This window comes from Pseudophryne corroboree, chromosome 3 (genome assembly GCF_028390025.1).
Source record: "Pseudophryne corroboree isolate aPseCor3 chromosome 3, aPseCor3.hap2, whole genome shotgun sequence".
Classification (NCBI taxonomy): Eukaryota; Metazoa; Chordata; class Amphibia; order Anura; family Myobatrachidae; genus Pseudophryne; species Pseudophryne corroboree.
Window position 1 is genome coordinate 524,744,001 of NC_086446.1, and position 24,407 is coordinate 524,768,407.

Genomic DNA, 24,407 nt, shown 5'->3' on the forward strand with positions numbered 1-24,407 from the left:
GTATGTGGAGAAAACGCAATTAGCAGGGAAAAGGGGTAAGGTAGAGGTGAGGTAGAGGTTCAAAGGTAGAGTTGAAAGAAAAAGCAAGAGGTGCTTCTTATTATTGGTTAATGCTGTAATACTCTAATTACCTATGTAAATACTCACACATATCGAACAGATTTCATTTCCCGACGCAAATTACGAAAATGTAACTTGGCTATAGTGGCAACTTGCTGCCGCCACAGTGCTTTGCCACTCACTGTACAGGGGTCTGAGTCTGGCAGTGCCAGTAACCCCATGTCAATGTCCTCTGTAGATTTCCACTTCTTCTCATCTTCTATCCTCTGAGTGAAAATATTATGATCTGTGAAGAATGATAAACCGTAAAACGTTGAAATAACAGGAAACAAAATGCTGATATGACTGCACATGATTTTATATTATTATTAATGTTGATGATTTGTCTCTGGAAGTGGAGGGCAGACAGAATAGACATGCCAGGTAAAAAAATAATAATGCAGACATGAAAACAAATGGTAGGGAGAGCCCTGGTCATGAGGCAGTGTACAATCTAATGGTGTATCCAAATGTTCCTTGTTACTCAATGAGATTACTGATAAAGATTTAAAACTTTGTTCATATCATTTGCTGCATATGTACTCCATACGTACCTACTCTCACTGAGACTCATGAATTTTCAGGTGGTCTCCCTGTAGAAAGTAGTTGGTTGGCTCTCACACCATGCCAACTTCCTAGTGAAGTGGGCAGGACGAGGAGGATAAAGCAGTGACTTGCAGGTCTTTGCAGAGGACATGGAACCAATAGGGCGGAATGGGATTCAATATGATATCCTAGCGGTCGGGATCCCGGCAGTCAGTAGACCGGCACTGGGATCCCAACAGCCAGAATACCGGCGGCGAGCACATTGTGTCTCCTTGCCACGCATCGAGCCCGGTGGCGACGGGTTATATTCCCCCTCAGGTGGTGGTGTGGACCACCACCCAATTGGGTATTCCGTCCGGCGATCGGTATTCCGACCACCGGTATTTCATCGGGTGTCGGGATTCCGGCATCGGTAGCCTGACAGCCAGGATCCCGGCAGCTTGATTGCCTTCCGGTGGAATGCATTGAAAATCACGTCACTTTGGTCCTGCGCCCTCTTCATAGGCCAACAATATCATGTCACAAAGGGGGTGGTGCCCAATTGCGAGAAACACTGACCCCACCCCCATCCATTATTATCCACATCTTCCCTCCAGTCTTTTCCCAGAGTGGTGACAGTAAAAGTCAATAGGTGTGGTGTACACTTTCCTCCACTTGTTGGCTATTAATCATATGTTAATTTATCTTGCACACTTTTTAAAAGTCATAATCAAAATAATACAACAAATTAAACATTAAGGGGCAGATGTATTAACCTGGAGAAGGCATAAGGAAGTGATAAACCAGTGATATGTGCAAGGTGATAAAGGCACCAGCCAATCAGCTCCAATATGTAAATTAACAGTTAGGATCTGATTGGCTGGTGTCTTTATCACCTTGCACATATCACTGGTTTATCACTTCCTTATACAACAAATTAAACATTAAGTCACTTTAAGTAAATATCATGGCACAATTTCAGTATAAGAAAGTAAACATACATCATCTGATGAAATTATGGGGCCTATATATAAAGCAGGATGGTATCGGGAGCCAGGCACTTGGGATTCTGGCAGTCAGAATACTGACAGTGGCATCCCAACACGTAGGATTCCGACATCTGGTAGGCGTCTAACTGTAAACTTTAACAGCCCTAACCCTTCCTTCCTGCAGCCTAAATTTAACCGCCCACCCCCCACAGCCTTACCCTAACCGGCCCCAGCATACATACAATCGGAATGCCGTCAGTCAGGATTCCGGCACTGGCATTGTCATTCATGTCTTCTGACCAATGTTGGTATTCTGGTGTCAGTATTCCTACTGCCGGCATCCCGGCCGCTTGTATGCTGACCGGATCCCGTATAAAGCCTTGGGGAGAGATACAGTGGAGCGAGAAACTACCAACCAATCAGTTCCTGCCATTTTTCAAACACAACCTGTAAAATGGCAGTTAGGAGCTCACCCAAATCTAACTCTCTCTGCACATGTTATATCTGTCCCCCCTGCAGTGCACATGGTTTTGCCCAACTGCTAACAAATTTGCTGCTGCGATCAACTCAGAATTAGGCCCATGGTTCAAATCATGGATTGCATGAAAAAGTTATCTAGACACCTTCTTTGTATGCTGCTGCTTTTTGGAACCTCCATGGTTGGTTCTATATCGGAGTGGGAGAAGGGACCTTGTGACGTACCTAGGAGAGGAGACACGTCACCAGGGGGAGGCGCTACGGCCGAACAGGGTACCCGAAAAGTACCCTTGCGGGCTCGCTTCGCTCGCCACGCTTCGGGCTCGGTGGCTCGCCACCTAATTACTAAAGGTAATAGTTGGTGGCGGGAATAGTAGAGCAACTGTCCCGCTGGCCTAGCTCCTCCCCCTTGTGTCGTGGCTCCTCCCTCTGACGGAAAAGGTCCCTTAGGCCACTTGGATCTAGCCTCAACCAACCTCCATATGGAAACAAAAGAATCCACCTACCTCATTCTGTACACAATCTCCTCACCATGGTTAATAAACAATTATAAACATTTTAAATATACACCACTCCAGGTTCCATAGCTGGATGCAAGGATGGAGCACATGGAACTTAAAGCCAATCTCTTGTCTTAATTAAAGAACATTTCAAGCTTAGCAGAACAAGCGAATGGCATAAACCTCATTGAGTATTACCTGTCTGGTCAACATCGGTCTCTGTTTCCAGTTTGAAGAAGACATCTTCCAGTGTGGTGATGGAAACACCATAAGTCACAACATCTAAGCTGCAATCATTATCCAGGGCAGAGAGTAATCCTAGAAAACAAGCACACTTTATTCTTAACTATACTACTGATCCTATATTTTCTACTGAATCAATGTTATTAATAACTTATATTTACAAAGCTGTGACATATTAGGCAGGCCTGCACACTGAAGGGACCAGGATACCAAGAAATTCCCTTTAATAACATGAAAAAAAAGAAAGACATAGATATCCGCATCCAAGAGATTCACAAGCCAAGAGGTTGAGAGGAACATTATAATCATGGGGTCGCAGAAAATTTTTTGTACCTGTTGGCAGGGATACATGTTCATAATTACAGGCACTGTGCCTGGATGAGGCTAGGATGCCATGGTACAATAAATAAGGTAACAAGCCAGGACAGGATGGCTTGGTGAACTTCACCATCGGTTGCGAATCGCTATCTACCCAGCTGCTTCTTCAATGGTGCAAAGAGATGGAAATAACTCGGTGCCAGGGCTGTAGGGAGGATGTGCCAGTACCTCCAATTGGTAGTGCTGTAAAAACTGCTATCGTCTGTCCTGCCGTTATCAAAGGCAGTGACCAAAACCTGAACTTTTTTCTGTGACATGACGTTATCACTGTACACCTGGACAAGATGGCGATGAATTTCAGCTGCTGATGTGCACTTTAAACAAAAAAATCTGACTAAGCACCTCAATGTTTGTGCCAGCCCCGCCATCTAGCAACTGACGTTGGGACAGTACGAATGATATGAGGTGCAGTCTAATTGGGGGAAACGGTGGTCTACCTGCTCTGGCCTGGCATGAATTTAGAAAGAAATAGAGAACATTACACAAGTGAGTGGTCTTACTTATTGAACCATCCTCATATTAACCTTAAATATTAAACCTGCTTAGCACCCACTCTCGCCAGTATATTTTATATTGGGGATGTATGTACTGTAATGTAACTAGTGTCTGCACTGTTCTTAAATGTAAATATGAGGGTTTACTTTATGGGTTTGTTTTTATATCCCGACACCCAGGATCCCAATGTTCAGAAAGCCAACAGCGGCATTTCGGTATTCAAAATCCAGATGGATTTTGGAAATGATCTAACCCTAATCCACCCCTCCTGCAGCCTAACCCTAACCCACCCCTGCTGTAGCTTATCCCTAACCGTCCCCCCACCACAGCCTAACTCTACCCCTAGTTCCTAACCCTAACCCCAGTACTTTAGTACAGTCGGGATTCTGACTGTCCTTATCTTGAGTACTGGGCTGTTAACTACATCCCTATTAAAGAACTTGTGATCCGCCCTAACGAACCTACTGTCAATTATGTTCAATGGGGTTTCAATGCCATCAGTATGCATTAATACCAACTAACACGGGCAACTGACAGGTCATGAAAGGGGGACAGAATTCCTCTACTCAGACAGCATTGAATGAGTACTGTATAATGGACCATCTGCTGGGCTGGTCAGGATCAAGTGTCATGTGACTCTGGTATCTTGCTGACTTTGTCTCTTTGTGTGTCTGCCACAATGACATTACACTTGGGCACTTCATTGCCATCAGAGGAGTAAAGGAATTTATGAACAACCCATCTGAATTATGACTCCAATAAATGTGGATATACAGTAGATCCTTTAGGATACAGCTGTATGTGTTAGGTTCAGTGTTTTGAACCCATTGGTACTTGATTTTGGAAAGTACAATAACATTTTAGTGTGTTGTTTTATTACAATAAAAATGCATTTGATCTGCTAGGTGATTTTGCATCCTCTGTGGTTAATGGGAGTGCCTTGCTGGCATACGATAGTGTTTTCTGGCACTCTTTACCAGTTAACACACTAAGGGCCTGATTCTGAGTCACATACAATCCACACTGTGCGATTACTTTCAATGGTGCAAGTGCAAAAAGTTCTGAAATCCCCTATGATGCATGCGTTATACAGATTATATGCACAAAGATACTGTACTGCAGCGATTGATTCAGATAGTATCAGAAAGGTGGCAGAAAAGTAATGGGCATTACTGGGCAGTGCCCGGGAGGTGACTAGTAGTGCACTCAAAAAGATCCTTTCAGCAGGCGTATTATAGAAGCATTGTGAGTGTTTAGATGCAAGTGGCTGCATTCCCAGACGCATAGATACAAGAATAGGAGGCCACAGTGAGACAGAGAAAAGGCATTGAGCTGGTACAATTTTCAATTGTGCAACCGATGGTGGCGTATAACTATGCACCAGTCAGTATTAGAGCATGCATGGGCCCTAAAAGTGGGCATCTCGGTCCTTGCACATTCGGCAGCACAGATGTACATGCAAACGAGGAGGCTGTGATGGGTCTTCTATAAGGGAATATGGAAGTAAGAGTCTTTGATATCTAGAGAAGCCAGGAACTCTCCATGTGCCATAGAATTTATGACTGAATGAACAGACCCCATACAGAATTTGGCTATTTGCGGATGCAGGTTTAGATTTAGGACGTGTATGAAAATCCTGTTGGTTTCTGAACAAGGAACCAGTGTGAATAATACCCTAGGACTCTTTCAACTCTTGGAAGAAGAAAAATGATCCCTGCTGTCATGAGAGATTTGATGACCCTCAACGGGGCTGCGATCAGGTCACTCGGAAACAGTGTGTTTAGCAGCATTTTTTTTTTGTGTGTGAAGGAGGGGGGGGGGGGGGTTTGAAGAGTTTGTGTCTGCAAAGTCCAGACACTGACCACTATACAACATCATAGCATCCACAGAAGACTTGATCTAATGGTCTTGGTAATGTAGCAGATGTGCTTCCACCAAAGATGAGACTGAATGGAGTAAGATCCGGAAAAGCAGGTGATGTATCTGCAAGGTTGGATCCTTGGAGCTTTTCAGACCACACCTGTCTGAAGCTTTGTTCTTTCGCAAAGGAACAGTTTGGGAATATCAACAAAATAATTATCCTCTCCTGTGAGTTACAAGAAACTTTTGTTCTGCTCCAGCACAAAAACTGCATGCAAACGGTAACCAGTGGTGTCACTAGGGGGGCGTCACTAGGGGGTATGGATCACACCCTGTGTCACCAAAATGTCAGTCTTCCTCAGTAACCAGGAGCTGCAATATGACATTATTGTGCAGTGCCTGGGTCCTGTTACTAAGGAAGAGCTTTCACTAATGGGAGAGTCTCTGGGGGCAGCTCAGCATCTCCAAGAATGCTGGGCACACCCCTGGAATGACGAAAATGGGGTGTGCCGAGAGGCCACTTTCCTTTTCAGGCGCATGCATCTTTGCCACTTGTGAGGACACTGGGTGTCACCAAGTCCAAGTGATGGCACTGATGATAACGCCATGGTATTTTTGAACTCTTTATTCGCTTACGAGAAGAACATATAAAGGCCCAGCCCTGCATCAAGACCAGTGTCACTCAAGTACTCACTTCCTTGGTATGATCTATCAAGGATTGTGACTTAGCAATGGGAAACCCGACTTGCAGGCCTTCACTGAGCTGTAGCTCACATTGGATTACCACCTTATTTTCTGTCTGTGCTATCCTTAAAAGAAGCAGCATTTGGCCCTAGGATTTTTTATCTTTTAGAGGAGGACAATGGAAACATCCAGTTTAGGTGAAGTCTCCTGTATGTCTGTTTCAAGCACAGTATAGTTGATGTGGAAGGTGCACTACATAGCAAAGCACCTATAAGGCCAGGACAGACTTGTGAGCAGTGGTAAAAAAAATAAAAAAAATAATTTTTCATTTTTAGTTTATTTTAACATATCTGAAACAATCTTAAGTGCACAAATTAAATCTTCAAATTCAAAGTAGGTTAGGGCCTCATCGGCCTTCTGAGACGAGGGGAACATAATCTGAACCAATCAATATGTGAGCCTGGGAGGACGCATGACATCTACAAAGTCTGCTAAGAGTAGATTTCAACATTTTCACCAAATGGGAAAAATCTTGAGCTCTTGGTCTAGCGGTGAGTGGGATGCGGTAACTGGATGACTTTTTACCTACCTCTGGGTGGACTGGCATCTTGGGTCAGTTTTGCAATGGACCACGCCAAAGCACTGGTCCACTTTAGCTCAGAGTGGTCACCTACATTTTTAAGTGACAAACACAGACCCTGGACATTAGCTTCAAAAGATAAACATAGGGGTTCTGTAACATTTGGTAACTTAGCCTTGCATTTTGAGCAAGCAAAGCTTTGGATAATTTTTCCTCAGGCAGCATGGACTAGGAAGTTCCTGTTTCTGACATATTTTAGTAAATAAGTGTATTTAAAGTAGTGTGTGAGTGTGACATTAGCCATAGCACCAGAGAGAGGGAGAAGCTGAGAAGTGATTTTGTTGGGTAACTGTGTAGCAAAAGCCTGTCAAGGAGGATTCCTTCCACAGGGAGCAACTCCCCTAAATCCTTTCTCTGCAGTAGACCCTACCTGCCTTTATTTCTCCTCTTGTCTTTCCTCCATAGATGGGGTTTCTCCAGTCATTAACCATGATTCACCTGTTAGCGCCATCCCCACTGTCATCGGGAGGTGAGGGGCGAACCAGTGTGTCTTGTTCTGATCTCACCTTCCTTAGGTGGGAAGAGCAGCACTCCTTCTGTATTAATGATGGTTATTTTATTCTATACATGCTCTCTGCTTCATATAGGGTTATACCTTCCACTCCAAGCAGACAGAAGTCCTGTTCTTGCAATGTATGTGGGGAAACTGGAACAGCTGAGGCTAAACTCAGCCTCTGCGGTAGTTCACAGCGTAAAATCCGTGTGCCATTGCAAGCTAAAGGTTCCCAGTTCTTGTTCACTCTGTAGAATTCGGAGACCCAAGCTGCTGGAAGCTCATGGATGCAGAGCTGGGATCAGCAGAATAGCAAGTATCAGCGATAGAACCGCACCCTCGGTGCAGACATTCAACTGAACAAGCTAATGTAGTGAATAACACAAAGTAATCTTACAATGAATAAAAAACATGCCCTACTCCATGGTACAGAATTAAAAACTGAAGTAATTCCAAGGAGGGGACTTTGACCAACAAGTCTGCTCTTCCCCAACACAAGTACCTGCTAAAATGCAAAGTAAAGCATGAAAGAGTGTGATGGACAGTGTTGTGTATTAAGCAATTAAGTATGTCATCCAGTGTTAGTCCCTAATGCATCAACCCTGCCATCCTACACACCACTCTACTCCACTCCAAACCTCTCTGAACCCCTCCTGTAATCACCTGTCTGCCAAATGTCCTCACCCACCATTCCTAGTCTCTGAGTGTCTCTCTTAGGGAGACAGGGTCAGGTGGGTTATATGTGGCTTACACTAATACCACAAACAACAATAACGTTTTAAATGAATGAAATCCTACTGCAAACTAAATAGAGAAATTCACTGAGAGCACAATAATGCGTTATTAGAAGGATGCTTCTGTAACACTGACTAGAGGCTACCCTTGACGTAATGCACTCACTATGAAGCTGTAAAACTCTAACTCCGTCTCCACATGGACATAAGTACAAAGGCTAAATGAAATAATTATAACACGTGTGAATGAAGGATTAGCCATGTGCATAATCTAGCCTGCGGCTCTCCAGGTGTTGTGAAAATCATGCTCTGCCAGTGATAGCTGGCAGGGTGTAGCGCAGGGGTGCTCCACATGTGGCCCTTCACTGTTGTGAAACAACACATCCCAGTATGCCATGCCACAGTTTTGCTATTAGGGAATGCTAAAACTGTGGCAGGGCATGCTAAGATGTGCAGTTTCACAACACCTGGAAAGCTACAGGTGGTCCTGGTCTGCAATAGCAGTACTGTCAATCACATTTTCAATCAGCACAGGGGTTCAGAACTCTACCTCATATGACTGATATTATGCAAGCTTGTCCTTACTGTACTTGACCTGCATTTGCAGACGCCTTGCCTCCCATGTCCCTACTTCTAGGCATAAATATGTATTTATTATTATTTATTTACTACCAGTTATTTATATAGCGCAGACATATTCCGCAGCGCTTTACAGAGAATATTTGGCCATACACATCAGTCCCTGCCCCAGTGGAGCTTACAATCTATATTCCCCACCACATGTACATGCACACACATTCACACTAGGGTTAATTTTGTTGAGAGCCAATTAACCTTCCAGTATATTTTTGGTAAATACTGTGTTCAACCTTCTTAGCATAAAGACTCGCAAGTTGAAGATGCTTATATGTCTACATAGTGATGCAGGGGTACTTTTTTGTACATAAATGCAGAATGAATAGGTGTATTTTAAGCAAAAATAAAAATCAACATCCAACTCTACATAAGTCCCTAACTTTAAAAAATGCTCTTTTCCTGTCCCAAGCCCATCTCCTGCAGTAAAATCCCTTTAATGAACACTCAGCTCCAGAGCAACAGGTGCTTTTAGAGCTTTATCTAGCAAGTTAAAGTCCTTCATTTATCATTCAGGTATTGCAAGTGTGCACTGGCAGAGAGTGAGGGGCCAAGCGGTGGAGCCCCCTCTTATTACTATGTGAAGCAGGTTCAGGAAATGGTCCAGCTGGCGGCACCCCCTCTTTCTGACATCTAGGGCCAAACGCCCCTGGATCCTGATGACGGTTTAATGACGTTGTCTTTAACTTATCATTCTTTGCTGGTCATGTTCAGGCTTAGGGTATTCTTCCACACAATGATACAATGACACACACATTTCCAAGTTACATAGGGGGTGATGTAATAAAAAGTGAAAAGAGTTGAGAAGTTCAAAATCAGATAAGTTGCCCTTAGCAACCAATTAGTTTTTACCTATCATAGTACAGAATGTACTTGATAAATGCTACCTTGAATCTGATTGGTTGTGAAACATCTCCATTCTTTCATTGCTTGATCCATCACCCCATAATGAGATAGGATTATCATTAGGCCATACCACAGAACATTACTCACCCTCCTTTGAAGCATCGGTGCTCTGGGTGCTATTACACTTGACAACCCTTGTAGCACAGTGTCATGATACATGCTATCACAATAATGATGAAGTACCTGGGAATATGTCCACATCTCTCAATGGTAAGGCATAGATGAGCGAATTCTCTTTCTGCAGCATCAAACTTGCACTTGGAATATGTTGTGTGATTAGTGCAGAAATAGCCGCTACATTACTAGATGGTTTAATATCCATGCTAAAGAGAAAAGAGATTGCTTAGGGTTAAGAAACAAACTGAAGGGGAGATGTATGATAGGGTTCTAAAGTTTGGTAACTGCATGGCCCTGCTTTGCCCATTATCAAGGCGAAGCAGGGCCAATTACCAACGGCGTTAAAAAACTTTTTGACGAAGAGCGAGTGTGTTAACTCTCCTCTCTGGCGAACTGCACTCTCACACTTTTGGCATTGAATCTGCACATGTACCGGTCAGAAATCCCCCATCAGCACTGGTAGCTTTACTGAAAGGAAAAAAAAAAAACTTTTTTTGAAAGCACAGTCCCTGGCTGCATAATCCGGCAGCCAGGGACGGTGCTGTGGTGCGGCAAAAACAGCTGCAGTTGTCGGACCGATCAGTGCATTTACTGGCACATCGCCACCCTGCCCTTAACATAATAGTGCTGAAAATGACAGGGGCACCTTGTGCCACAGTCCTTTTGATCAAATCACTAGGATAATACATGGTGTGAAATGGTAACTGCAGTACATAACGTGCACAGTTACCGTATTTGCACTCAATAATTAGCAGTATCAATAAATTCACAAGACAGAAAGATACAATACCTTAAGCGATAGCCAACACCCCATTTGCTCTTGAGGAACAGGGAGGAACCAATGCATTTCAGTGTTCCTTGTGATATAACAGCCTTTCGGTCTGTAATGAAGGAAAATCACATATAATCATTTCAGTTCAGCTTAAACAACTGAATTCATGATGAATTAGATCAGGGATGGGGAACCTTTGCCCCTCCAGCTGTTGCTAAACTACACATACCAGCATGTCCTGCAACATTTTTGAAATTTGGCTTTGCTAAAACTGTTGCTGGTAACATGCTGGTAAGTGTAGTTCAACAACAGCTGGACGGCCAAAGGATTCTGATGTACTGTATCTGAGGTAAAATCTTTATCACCAATATTGTCACTAATATGCAAGTTTACACATTTCTGTGTGTATCTGTCCTATTCTGAGTCACATGGAACGTGGTCGTATTTGTTTTTCTGTGAAATGGGCGTTTAAGGACCTGGGCAGCTACAATGTGATCACACTGAGCTGTTGTGTCTTGTGTGAGTGCCATGGGAGCAGAGCTAGTGTTCCGTGCTAGTCGGAGTATGTACAGGGAAGGAAAGCCTGTTTCTGACACATCTCTTGCACCCAGCATGGGGATGGTACAATTACCAATACTACTGCTGATGAGGGAAAATAATTGTACAGCTCCAGGTGCTGAACCTGCAGCTTTCCCTCTGCAGAAGAACCGGACTCTAATTGGATGTGCCCCCATATATTTGTTCCCTGGCAATGTTCCATTCTCTTATTTCCTAAAGAGTACTAAAATCACACAAAAAACTAAATCCCCAAAGTAATTCCTTCTTGTGTATTTGTATGTTTCATTTTGTTGACCCAAACATCCCCAAAGGATGTTGGGATGTTGCAACTGTATGATGATGTGAAGAAAAATGATGAGAATAACTATAGGGTGTAGAATGGGTGCGCCCAGTTGTGGGAACGATGCAAATGGTAGAAACCCAAATAATTATAATATACAGATGTGTCCTCATACATATTTGCTGCAGTTGCGCCAAACAACCCCTCTTGGAAAGCCAGGTCCCATGAGAGGCTGCTAGCGTCGGGAATCGTTTTTACGTTTTTGTGCATGTTAGAAGCAACACAATGTGACTAGGATGCACCAAGAGATTGTGCTGATTAATATGTGACACTTGAATATCAGTGTGTAAAAGAGTCTCTGAATCTGTACACAAAATTCTACAATGTAGCAGTTTTTTTTCCATACCAAGTTCTGTTCTGCTCTGTATACAGACTCAGTCGCACACAGATATAGACTATTATTAATCAGCACAGTATCCTTGTGCGTCCTAGTCACATTGCGTTGCGACTAAGATGCATATTCAGCAATAAAAGACGCTCAATGCTAGCAGAGTTGCACAAGCCCTGGCGGCTCACTCACGCCAGGCATCTTGCGCTATATAGAATTTTGAGGCTAGATGTAATAGGACTCATCTGTATATTGCCTTGTGCGGAATTAGTGGCACAGCGTATAACACGCTGTGCCACTAATGTTTGATTGAAGGGGTGTTTCAATGAAGTTACAAAGTGATAGCTGAATATGACACATAGGCGTACAAGAGACGTACATAACATGATATCAGGAGGACAGTGTTTGTGTGTCTATGCAGACCATACAAAGGTCTGCATAGAGCTGCTACTAACTGGGGTGGCGTTGGTAGTGGTTAGGAAAAGGTCCTCTCCGCAAAGGGAAACTAGATGCACAGTGAGGGAGTATCTAGTTTCCTTTCACGGAGAGGACCTTTCCCCGCTACTGGTGCCTGCCATCATCGTGCACCGCATGGCAGTTTAGAAGAGCCATAGAGGCTAGAGGTCATAACTGACCTCTAGTGTCTGTGTGCTCTTATAGGAGAGACGTCACGACGTCTCTCCCATAGATCCGAGGAGCGGCGCCGGCGGCCGGAGACGGAGGGCAGCAGTGGTCAGGAAACAGGAACGGGGCTGGTGAGTATTCTTTATTTTTTTACTAGGGGCACAGCTACTGGGGGGAAAACTAATGGGGTCACAACTACTGGGGGGAAAAAATAAGATTTTAAACATACCGGTAAATCTTTTTCTCCTAGTCCGTAGAGGATGCTGGGGACCCCGTAAGGACCATGGGGTATAGACAGGCTCCGCAGGAGACATGGGCACTCTAAAGACTTTAGATGGGTGTGCACTGGCTCCTCCCTCTATGCCCCTCCTCCAGACCTCAGTTAGAGAACTGTGCCCAGAGGAGACGGACAGTACGAGGAAAGGATTTTTGTTAATCTAAGGGCAAGATACATACCAGCCCACACCAACCACACCGTACAACTTGGAACATACGAACCAGTTAACAGTATGAAACAAAACAGCATCAGCCAGAGACTGATCGAAATTGTAACATAACCCTTATGTAAGCAATAACTATATACAAGTCTTGCAGAATTTAGTCCACACTGGGACGGGCGCCCAGCATCCTCTACGGACTAGGAGAAAAAGATTTACCGGTAGGTTTAAAATTTTATTTTCTCTTACGTCCTAGAGGATGCTGGGGACTCCGTAAGGACCATGGGGATTATACCAAAGCTCCAGACCGGGCGGGAGAGTGCGGATGACTCTGCAGCACCGATTAAGCAAACATGAGGTCCTCCTCAGCCAAGGTATCAAACTTGTAGAATTTAGCAAAAGTGTTTGAACCCGATCAAGTAGCCGCTCGGCAAAGTTGCAATGCCGAGACACCTCGGGCAGCCGCCCAAGAAGAGCCCACCTTCCTAGTGGAATGGGCATTTACCGAATTTGGTACCGGCAATCCAGCCGTAGAATGTTACAGATCCAGCGAGCAATAGTCTGCTTAGAAGCAGGAGCGCCAACTTTGTTGGCCGCATACAGGACAAACAGTGCCTCTGTTTTCCGAACTCAAGCCGTCCTGGCTACATACATTTTTAAGGCCCTGACTACATCAAGGGACTTGGAATCCTCCAAGTCCCCCGTAGCCACAGGCACCACAATAGGTTGGTTCATATGAAATGACGAAACCACCTTAGGCAGAAATTGAGGACGAGTTCTCAACTCTGCTCGATCCACATGGAAAATCAGACAGGGGCTCTTGTGAGACAAAGCCGCCAATTCGGACACCTGCCTTGCAGATGCCAAGGCCAGCAACATGACCACTTTCCAAGTGAGAAATTTTAATTCAACCGTTTGAAGAGGTTCAAACCAGTGTGATTTTAGGAACTGTAACACCATGTTAAGGTCCCATGGTGCCACTGGGGGCACAAAAGGAGGCTGGATGTGCAGTACTCCCTTCACAAAAGTTTGGACTTCCGGGAGAGAAGCCAATTCCTTCTGAAAGAATATTGATAGGGCCGAAATCTGTACCTTAATAGAGCCTAACTTTAGGCCCATATCCACTCCTGTCTGTAGAAAGTGGAGAAAACGGCCCAGGTGGAAATCTTCCGTAGGAGCATTCTTGGCTTCTCACCAAGACACATACTTCCTCCAGATACGGCGATAGTGTTTCACCGTCACCTCCTTCCTAGCCTTTATCAGAGTAGGGATGACTTCCTCCGGAATACCTTTCCCAGCTAGGATTCGGAGTTCAACCGCCATGCCGTCAAACGTAACCGCGGTAAGTCTTGGAACACGCAGGGCTCCTGCTGCAACAGGTCCTCCCTGAGAGAAAGAGGCCACGGATCTTCTGTGAGCATGTCCTGAAGATCTGAATACCAGGCCCTTAGAGGCCAATCTGGAACAATGAGTATTATCTGCACTCTTTTTCGCCTTATGATTCTCAATATTTTTGAGATGAGTGGAAGAGGAGGGAACACATAGACCGACTAAAACACCCATGGTGTCACCAGGGCGTCTACCGCTACTGCCTGAGGGTCCCTTGACCTGGCACAATATCTCCGAAGCTTCTTGTTGAGGCGTGACGCCATCATGTCTATTTGAGGAAGTCCCCAACGACTTGTTATCTCTGCAAAAACTTCTTGATGAAGTCCCCACTCTCCTGGATGGAGATCGTGTCTGCTGAGGAAGTCTGCTTCGCAGTTGTCCACTCCCGGAATGAAGACTGCTGACAAAGCGCTTACGTGATTTTCTGCCCAGCGAAGAATCCTGTTGGCTTCCGCCATTGCCACTCTGCTCCTTGTCCCGCCTTGGCGTTTTACATGAGCCACGGCTGTGACGTTGTCTGATTGAATCAGCAACGGTAGGCCGCGAAGAAGAGTCTCCGCTTGTCGTAAGCCGTTGTATATGGCCCTCAATTCCAGTACGTTGATGTGTAGACAAGCCTCCTGGCTTGACCATAGTCCCTGAAAATTTCTTCCTTGTGTGACTGCTCCCCATCCTCGGAGGCTCGCGTCCGTGGTCACCAGAACCCAGTCTTGAATGCCGAACCTGCGACCCTCGAGAAGGTGAGTACTCTGCAGCCACCACAGGAGACACACCATGGCCCTGGGGGACAAGCTTATTTTCCGATGTATTTGTAGATGGGACCCCGACCACTTGTCCAGAAGGTCCCACTGAAACGTCCTCGCATGGAACCTGCCGAAGGGGATGGCTTCGTAGGTCGCCACCATTTTTCCCAGTACTCGAGTGCATTGATGGACTGACACTATTTTTGGTTTTAGCAGGTCCCTGACCATGTTCTGGAGTTCCCGGGCTTTTTCCATTGGGAGAAAAACTCTCTTCTGTTCCGTGTCCAGAATCATGCCTAAGAAAGATAGCTGAGTCGTTGGAAACAACTGTGACTTTGGTAGATTTAGAATCCAGCCATGCTGCTGCAGCACTCTCAGGGAGAGCGACACGCTTTTCAGCAACTGATCTCTTGATCTCGCTTTTATCAGGAGATCGTCCAAGTACGGGATAAATGTGACTCCCTGCCTGCGCAGGAGCACCATCATTTCCGCCATTACCTTGGTGAAAATCCTTGGGGCCGTGGAAAGCCCAAACGGCAACATCTGAAACTGGTAATGACAGTCTTGTACAGCGAATCTCAGGTACGCCTGATGAGGGGGATATATGGGGACATGAAGGTATGCATCCTTTATGTCTAGTGACACCATAAAATCCCCCCCTTCCAGGCTGGAGATAACTGCCTGGAGAGATTCCATCTTGAATTTGAACTTTTTCAAGTACAGGTTTAGGGATTTTAGATTCAAAATGGGTCTGACCGAGCCATCCGGTTTCGGGACCACAAACAGAGTTGAATAGTACCCCTTCCCCTGTTGGACTAGGGGAACCTTGATAAACACTTGCTGTTGACACAGTTTTTGAATTGCAGCTAAAACTATTTCCCTCTCTGGGGGAGAAGCTGGTAAAGCCGATTTGAAAAATCGTCGAGGAGGCACCTCTTCGAATTCCAGCTTGTAGTCTTGGGATACAATTTCCATCGCCCAAGGATCCACGTCTGACTGAACCCAGACCTGGTTGAAGAGTCGAAGACGTGCCCCCACCGGCGCGGACTCCCGCAGTGGCGTCCCAGCGTCATGCGGTGGATTTAGTAGAAGCCGGGGAGGACTTCTGCTCCTGGGAACTAGCCGTAGCAGGTATTCTTTTCCCTCTACCTTTACCTCTGGCGAGGAAGGAAGAGCCCCTACCTCTTCTGGACTTATGCGATCGAAAGGACTGCATCTGATATTGGGGTGTTTTCTTTTGCTGTGGGGGAACATAAGGTAAAAAAGTAGATGTACCCGCGGTAGCTGTGGAAACCAGGTCCGCGAGACCCTCCCCAAATAAAACCTCACCCTTGTAAGGCAAAACTTCCATATGTCTCTTTGAGTCGGCATCACCCGTCCATTGGCGGGTCCACAGGGCTCGCCTAGCAGAAATTGCCATGGCGTTGGCTCTTGAACCTAACAGCCCAACGTCTCTCGCAGCGTCTCTCATATATAAGGCTGCGTCTTTAATGTGACCCAAGGTCAATAAAATGCTATCCCTATCTAGGGTATCAATGTCAGATGACAAGTTATCTGCCCATGCTGCTATTGCGCTACATACCCAAGCCGACGCTATTGCCGGTCTGAGGAAGGCACCCATATGTACATAAATTGATTTTAAGGTAGTTTCCTGTCTGCGATCAGCAGGATCCTTGAGGGCTGCCGTGTCTGGAGACGGTAGCGCAACCTTTTTGGACAAGCGCGTCAAGGCCTTGTCCACCGTGGGCGAGGATTCCCACCATAACCTGTCCTGTGCGGGGAAAGGATACGCCATAAGAATTATCTTGGGAATCTGCAGTTTCTTGTCTGGAGTTTCCCAAGCCTTTTCAAATAATGCGTTCAGCTCATGAGATGGGGGAAAGGTTACCTCAGGCTTCTTTTCCTTAAACATGCATACCCTCGTGTCAGGAACAGAGGGGTCCTCTGTGATATGCAAAACATCTTTTATTGCAATAATCATATAATGAATACTTTTGGCCACCCTTGGGTGTAACCTCGCATCATCGTAGTCGACACTGGAGTCAGAATCCGTGTCGGTATCAGTGTCTGCTACTTGGGACAGGGGACGTTTTTGAGACCCTGGAGGGCCCTGTGATACAGCCAAAGCCATGGATTGACTCCCTGTTTTTTCTCTGGACTCTGCTTTGTCCATTCTCTTATGTAATAAAGACACATTTGCATTTAAAACATTCCACATATTCAACCAATCAGGTGTCGGCGTCGCCGATGGAGACACCACAATCATCTGCTCTGCCTCCTCCTTAGATGAGCCTTCCGCTTCAGACATGACGACACACACGTACCGACAACCCCACACACTCAGGGATATATATATATATATATATATATGGAGACAGTTCCCCAATAAGGCCCTTTGGAGAGACAGAGAGAGAGTATGCCAGCACACACCCAGTGCCACCGGACACTGGAATAAAATCCCAGTCAGTACAGCGCTTTTATATAAAGATACTCACTGCGCCAAATAAATGTGCCCCCCCCTCTTTTTTGCCCTCTGTACATGTGTTCAGCAGGGGAGAGTCCGGGGAGCCAGCTTCTCTGCAGCGTGCTGTGGAGAAAATGGCGCTGGTTAGTGCTGAGGGATCAAGCTCCGCCCCCTCAACGGCGGGCTTCGGTCCCGCTGAAATCTTTATACTGGCGGGGGTTTCTGCAATATACTGCCTCCGCAGTATATATCTATGCCAGTGTCCCTAGAGGTTTTATAATTGCTGCCCAGGGCGCCCCCCCCCCTGCGCTCTGCACCCATACAGTGCCACCAGTGTGTGTAAATGCGGGAGCAATGGCGCGCAGCGTTACCGCTGCGCGGTACCTCATCGGAGATCTGAAGTCTTCTGTCACCTTTGAAGTCTTCTTTCTTCTCATACTCACCCGGCTTCTATCTTCCGGCTCTGTGAGGAGGACGGCGGCGCGGCTCGGGGATGAACGGCGAGGGTGAGACCTGCGTTCCGACCCTCTGGAGCTAATGGTGTCCAGTAGCCTAAGAAGCAGAGCCTATCATTTAAGTAGGTCTGCTTCTCTCTCAGTCCCACGATGCAGGGAGCCTGTTGCCAGCAGTGCTCCCTAAAAATGAAAAACCTAACAAAAGTCTTTTACAGAGAAACTCAGTAGAGCTCCCCTGCAGTGCACCCAGTCTCCTCTGGGCACAGGATCTAACTGAGGTCTGGAGGAGGGGCATAGAGGGAGGAGCCAGTGCACACCCATCTAAAGTCTTTAGAGTGCCCATGTCTCCTGCGGAGCCCATTTATACCCCATGGTCCTTACGGAGTCCCCAGCATCCTCTAGGACGTAAGAGAAACTAATGGGGGCACAACTACTGAGGGCACAGCTGCAGGGGGCACAAAATCTACTGGGGGCACAACAGCTACTGGGGTCACAACAGCTACTGGGGTCACAACGCTACAGGAGGCAAAACTACAGGGAGGAAAGCTGTGACGATGCCCCTTCCCTATGAAGCTACGCCCCTATTTTTGCCGCACGCCTGCGCGTGCACTAACCCTATTTCACCTGTCGGGAGGGGGGGGGGGGGGGGGGGGGGTCGCCAAAGGAAACTTTCACCCTGGGCGCCACAAGGTCTAGAACCAGCCATGGGGAGGGGGGCAGTAGTATTATCATCAATGTGAGGCCCCCAAGCCGGCTTCAGGTGCATTGGAGCTAGGCCCCGGAGACCAGCCCCTAAGTCTACAGACCTCATAGCCAAGGCACCCCTTCACCCACTATAGTTATGCCCCTGGGTGGAAACATTGGAACTGCTGCAAAACTGTTTATGCTCTGACATGCAAAAAGAGGTGGCTATCCTATTCATCAAATGTTACACCTTTACAGACACTCATGTTCAATTTGACTTCATTTGGAAAGTTAAAATTCTGCAGCACAGTTGGTGTAATAAGGCAAAGGGTGAGTTCTGTCTTATGGCGTGTGCACAAGAGTAAAGAGCGGTTTTAGAATACCAGGATACCTCAAGATGGATAAGGACAGGATGGAAAACTGCAGACTTCTTGCAACAATAAAGGGGATTTAGGGCCACCTATCATTTAGGAACTATTAGGGAGATTTATCAAACTTTCTAAAGAGGACAAGTGGAGGTGTTGACCATAACAACCAATTAGATTCTAGCTATCATCTTATAGCCCTTACTAAAGAAATTGGATAGTTGGAATCTCTTTTATTACTATAGGCAACACCGTCACTTGACCTCTACAGAAGGTTTGATTAATCTCCACTATGCTTCAAAATTGTTGGGACAGTTTCCGGGAATGTTTTTTACAAATGTCTAGTAAGCCCATCCTGCTACCATTGAGTTCTTTTGAATTTGTTTGACATTATTCTTTACTTAAATTTTGTATATGAACGGCAATATCGTCATTACTTTATGTTATGGCCCTCATACATCTGAGGCCACTACTCCCTGACCCACTAGCACCGCGAACCAGATCCACCAATCGGCAGCCAGTGATGATTGTAACGGTGTACATGGGCGCAGTGGCAGGCTGAGACATGCACCTAAAATGGTGACACACATGCTGTGACTTGCCTGCCCCCCTTACCTCCCATAAACACTTGCTGACTGCCAATCACTTTGCATCCAAAATATCATTATGACCACTGTCGGTAATTAAACTTGGCGATTATGCGCAGTGAGACTCTGAGGAATGCGCAATACAAAAAAAACAAGCAAACATTCAAATCCACAAACATCGGCATTGCATCCACCTCTAAATCAGGCTTATTGGGCCTAATTCATGTTTGTAAGCAAGTGAGCAATTATCTGCAGACTACACATGCACAGCAATCACGCTGAACATGTGTCAAGGAGCCTTTGTGATTGCGCTTGCACTGAGAATTTTATTGTAGACTGTTTGACAGAAAGGGACCGTTTGGGGAGGATAACGGGGAGCAGCAGCAAAAACGTAGGCGTGTCATGGCCATTTTCGGGACATGTATATGCCGTCAGCTGCGATCATGCATGTAGAGAAACATGGCTCCTGCGTAGCTAGTGCTGCGGCCTGTCTGCATAGATAAAGGCCTACCCCAGCAGTCAATGTTCCTTGTTATTGTGTATAGGCTGCATATATATATATACAGTTTCAGATGAGTTTGTGATGACTCCAGTGGGTGTCTATCATCCTTTCTGGGTTACAGCTTCACTTGCTAAGATTTCCAGTTCCGAAGCCATAAAAATTGCAATTGCGTATAAACACAAATTAGGCCCATTAGGTACATTGGCATATGCTGGTGCTATATAAAAGAAGTGTTATGGTAAACTTACCATGATTAACACTCTTTCTGGGAAGTACACAGGGTTCCACATGAAAAAATTGGGGGGTAGAGTGGATCTGGATCAAGAGGCACCAACAGGTAAAGCTTTAGCTGTCCCGGGATGCATAGGGGCCTCCTCTATAACCCCGCCTCCAGGCACTGAGAGCTCAGTTTTGATAACCAGTCCTATGCAGGAGCAGGCAAGAGAGAAGGCAGATGTTAGTCACATAAGAACACATTCTCACGACAGGAGAAGGTACCAGTGGCTAATGCCATACAAACCCAAAGAAGCTAAGTGTGTCAGGGTGGGCGCCCTGTGGAACCCTGTGTACTTCGCAAAAGGAGAGTTAACTATGGTAAGTCTACCATAACACTTCTTTTCTGCAGCAGGGTACACAGGTTTCCACAGGGAAACATCGGGGATGTTCTAAAGCAGTTCCTCAAGGGAAGGGATGCGCCTTAGAGGATGTGAGAATCTGGCGTCCAAAGGAAGCATCCTGGGAGGTGAAGGTATCAAAGCCATAGAACCTAAGAATAGTGTTCACAGAGAACCACATAGCCGCCTTGCATAACTGTTCTGTGGACGCAACACGGCGGGCCGCCTAAGAGGGTCCAACAGACCGGGTAGAATGGGCCTTAATCGAAGCTGGAAGACCAGCTTGCTTGTAAGCATGTGCAATCACCATTATAATCCATCTGGCCAAGGTTTGCTTGTTTGCAGGCCAGCCACGTTTGTGGAAACCAAAGTGGACAAAGAGGGTATCCGAACGCCTAACAGAAGCAGTCCTAGTCACAAAGACAAGGAGAGCCCTCACCACATCCAAAGAACGTTCTGTGGTTTACAAGTCCGAAAAGATAAAGGCCGGGACCACAATCTCTTGGTTAAGGTGAAAGGAAAACACCACCTTAGGTAAATAACTGGTCCGAGTTCGTAGTACCACCCTGTCGCGGTGAAAAATCAAAAAGGGTGGACGACAGGACAAAGCGCCTAAGACCAACACCCGTCTTGCAGAAGCAATAGCCAGCAAGAACAGGACCTTGGCCGTGAGCCACTTGAGGTCCACCGATTCAAGAGGTTAGAATGAAACTTCTTGAAGGGCTGTCAATACAATAGACAGGTCCTGTGGAGCCACTGGTGGAACATAGGGAGGCTGAATATGTAAAACATCCTGAGTAAACGTGTGTATGTCAGAAATAGAGGCAATCTTGCGCTGAAACCATACCAACAAGGCAGATATGTGCACATTGAGGGAGGTCAGAAGAAGACCTAACTCTAAGCCTCTGTGCAGAAAAGCCATAATTCTGCAAGTTATGAATCTGTAAGCATCATAATTCTTATCAGCACACCAGGTGAAGTAAGAATGCCAAAACCCTGTAATAAATCCGGGCAGATGCCTGTTTGCGGGCCTTCAGCATGGTCTAAACAACCGTCTCAGTAAATCCTTGTTAGGATCTCCTGCTCTGTGCTGCCACGTCGCCATGGCAACCGGGAGGCAAGTGTTAGCGAAGTAACCTGAGCGCAGCTGATACTCCGGTCCGGGTTTTTACTGTGTAGTGGTTACAGGCTCTGTGCACGGCAGGGAATCCGGCGCTGGTTTTGTGCTCAGTCTGTGAGGTCTGAGTGGGGCGTGGACAGCACCTGCTATATAAACCATCCTCTCAGGCTAGGCAAATGCTGCTGAATCTTTGTTTGTTAGTCAGTTCCAGAGAGTTAGCTAGTACTGTGTGACTTTGTATTTACTTGTTGCTTACTGCGAATAAGCCTTGGGATTCGGTACTTCATTCTGCCAATCCGGACCTAACAGTAAGACTGGAGTCAGTTGTTTGACCTGCTGGGGTTCTTTTGCTATTCTTTGAACCCAGCAGGTTTGCGGCTGTACTCTCAGACCTGCTTGCTTAATCCTCCCTCACTGTGCAGGGCGTCCAGGTGTCAGTTTAGTGGCAGTAGGCTGAACCTGTGCCCTGCAAGTGGGGGTTAGGATTGTGGATACTCTCCTTGTGTCTATATTTCTATCTCTGACCAAGGAGTTTATTCCCACACCCGTTGGTAACCCTTTGGGGTTTTTTCTGTTGCTCTTAGCAACATCATTTCAGGTGCTCCACATGTTAAATCACTACACATTGCTTCATTGTCCGCTCTATTCCATCTGAGCATTCCTGACACTAGGGAGACACCCAATTCCTGAGCCTTTGGACTTCTCCGTTCACTTTGTGTTTATTAGTTATTCCATCACCTCCTGTGTATGTTATGTTATACTGTCTGTGAGTTCGTTTGCTTCGCTTCCCTCTCTGTTCATACACCGGTATACTCCTGTTAGCACTGGTGTGCGTAACATATTCAGCAGCCTTACTCCTGTTGAAATTTTGTGGGAATATGGAGCATACCCCTCAAAATACTTTGCAACAGGTGGTCGATCAGGTGCAGGTCCTGACTCGACAATTTAATGAGATGTCCATTAAAATGAACACCCCGCAGGCCGCTAGCGGAGCTCCCGCAGCAGCAGCGGCAAGTTCAGGGGTTAAGGAGTCGAAAGTAAATCTCCCGGATCGTTTTTCTGGAGATCGCTCGCAGTTCTTTTGTTTCAAGGAGAGCTGTAAGCTATATTTCAGGCTTAGGCCCTAGTCTTCTGGGTCGGAGATTCAGCGGGTGGGCATGGTGATTTCCTTGCTACAAGGAGACCCACAGGTCTGGGCATATGGGTTACAGCCTGACTGTCCGTCGCTTAAAAGTGTTGATGCTTTTTTTACGGCACTGGGCATTTTGTATGATGACCCTGACAAGATGGCTTCAGCCGAGGCTCAGATTACGGTTCTTAAGCAAGGGCGACGGCCAGCTGAGGTTTATAGTATGGAGTTTCGGAGGTTGGCTCATGATATCCAGTGGAATGACCCAGCCCTGAGAAACCAGTACCGAAGGGGCCTTTCTGACCAGATAAAGGACCAACTGGTACAATATCCCTCGCCTGATAGCTTAGATCAGCTCATGCAGTTATCCATCCGGGTGGATAGACGGCTGAGAGAGCGTAGGCTTGAAAGGGAGACCGCCGTTTCCTTTTTTCCCAAGGGAACCTCAGACTCTAAGGAATATTCCGAGGAGCCTATGCAGATTGGGGCTACCCGCCTCTCCTCGCGTGAGAAGACGCGGAGGAGACAGCAGGGTTTGTGTTTGTACTGTGGGAATAAAGGTCATGTTGTAGTATCATGCCCAGAAAAACCGGAAAACTTCAGGGCCTGAGGGTGATGGGAAATATCCTGTCAGGCCAGAAGTCAGAATTTCCCAAAAAGACTTTTCTCATTCCGGTGACTTTGGAGATCCTCGGTCAAACTGTCAAGACTGAGGCCTTTGTTGACAGTGGGGCCGATGGGGTTTTAATGGACCGTCAATTCGCCCTGGAACACTCTGTTCCCTCAGTACCTTTGGCATCAGAGATTGAGATCTGTGGGTTAAACGGGGAACCATTGTCCCAGGGTAAAATTACCTCCTGCACCAGCCAAATTCCTTTGTTTATTGGAGCCACACACTCTGAAAAATTGTCTTTTTATGTGACTGTCTGTTCTTTTGCCCCATTGGTTTTGGGGTTACCCTGGTTAAGGGCCCATAACCCTCAATTTGACTGGGTCTCTGGGGAGATTCTTAGTTGGGGTAGTGATTGTTTCAGGAGTTGCTTGAGCCTTCCAGTCAGGCTCTCGCAGCAAACTTTGCCAGGATTGCCAGGATGTTATGCAGATTTTGCGGATGTGTTCTCCAAAAAAGTTGCGGAGGTACTACCTCCCCATCGCCCCTATGACTGTGCCATTGATTTGTTGCCGGATGTTAAGCTTCCCAAGAGCAGGTTGTACTCCCTGTCACGTCCTGAGACTCAGGCTATGGCAGAGTACATTCAGGAGAACTTGGCTAAGGGATTTATCAGACCCTCACAGTCCCCAGTTGGGTCGGGGTTCTTTTTCGTGGGTAAAAAGGACGGTTCGTTGCGACCCTGCATCGACTTCAGGGAATTGAACTGTATCACGATTAAAAACTCGTACCCACTGCCTCTCATTTCGGTTTTGTTTGACCAGCTTCGTACTGCCACCATTTTTTCTAAGATTGACCTACGCGGTGCTTACAATATAATCCGAATAAGAGAGGGGGATGAATGGAAGACTGC

General features: G+C 46.2%; 1 protein-coding gene across 3 annotated transcripts in view; it reads right to left on the bottom strand.

Moving 5' to 3' along the window:
• The window catches only part of ABCA5 (ATP binding cassette subfamily A member 5), a 339,361-nt gene that overhangs the window by 83,365 nt on the left and 231,589 nt on the right, over positions 1-24,407 (bottom strand). For all 3 annotated transcript variants that reach the window (XM_063961135.1, XM_063961134.1, XM_063961136.1), the window contains 4 exons: positions 10,564-10,654; positions 9,840-9,979; positions 2,789-2,908; positions 148-346 (listed from right to left, as the gene is read on the bottom strand). In XM_063961135.1, the coding sequence (XP_063817205.1) occupies positions 148-346; positions 2,789-2,908; positions 9,840-9,979; positions 10,564-10,654 (550 nt within the window). The remainder of the gene's footprint in view (positions 1-147; positions 347-2,788; positions 2,909-9,839; positions 9,980-10,563; positions 10,655-24,407) is intronic.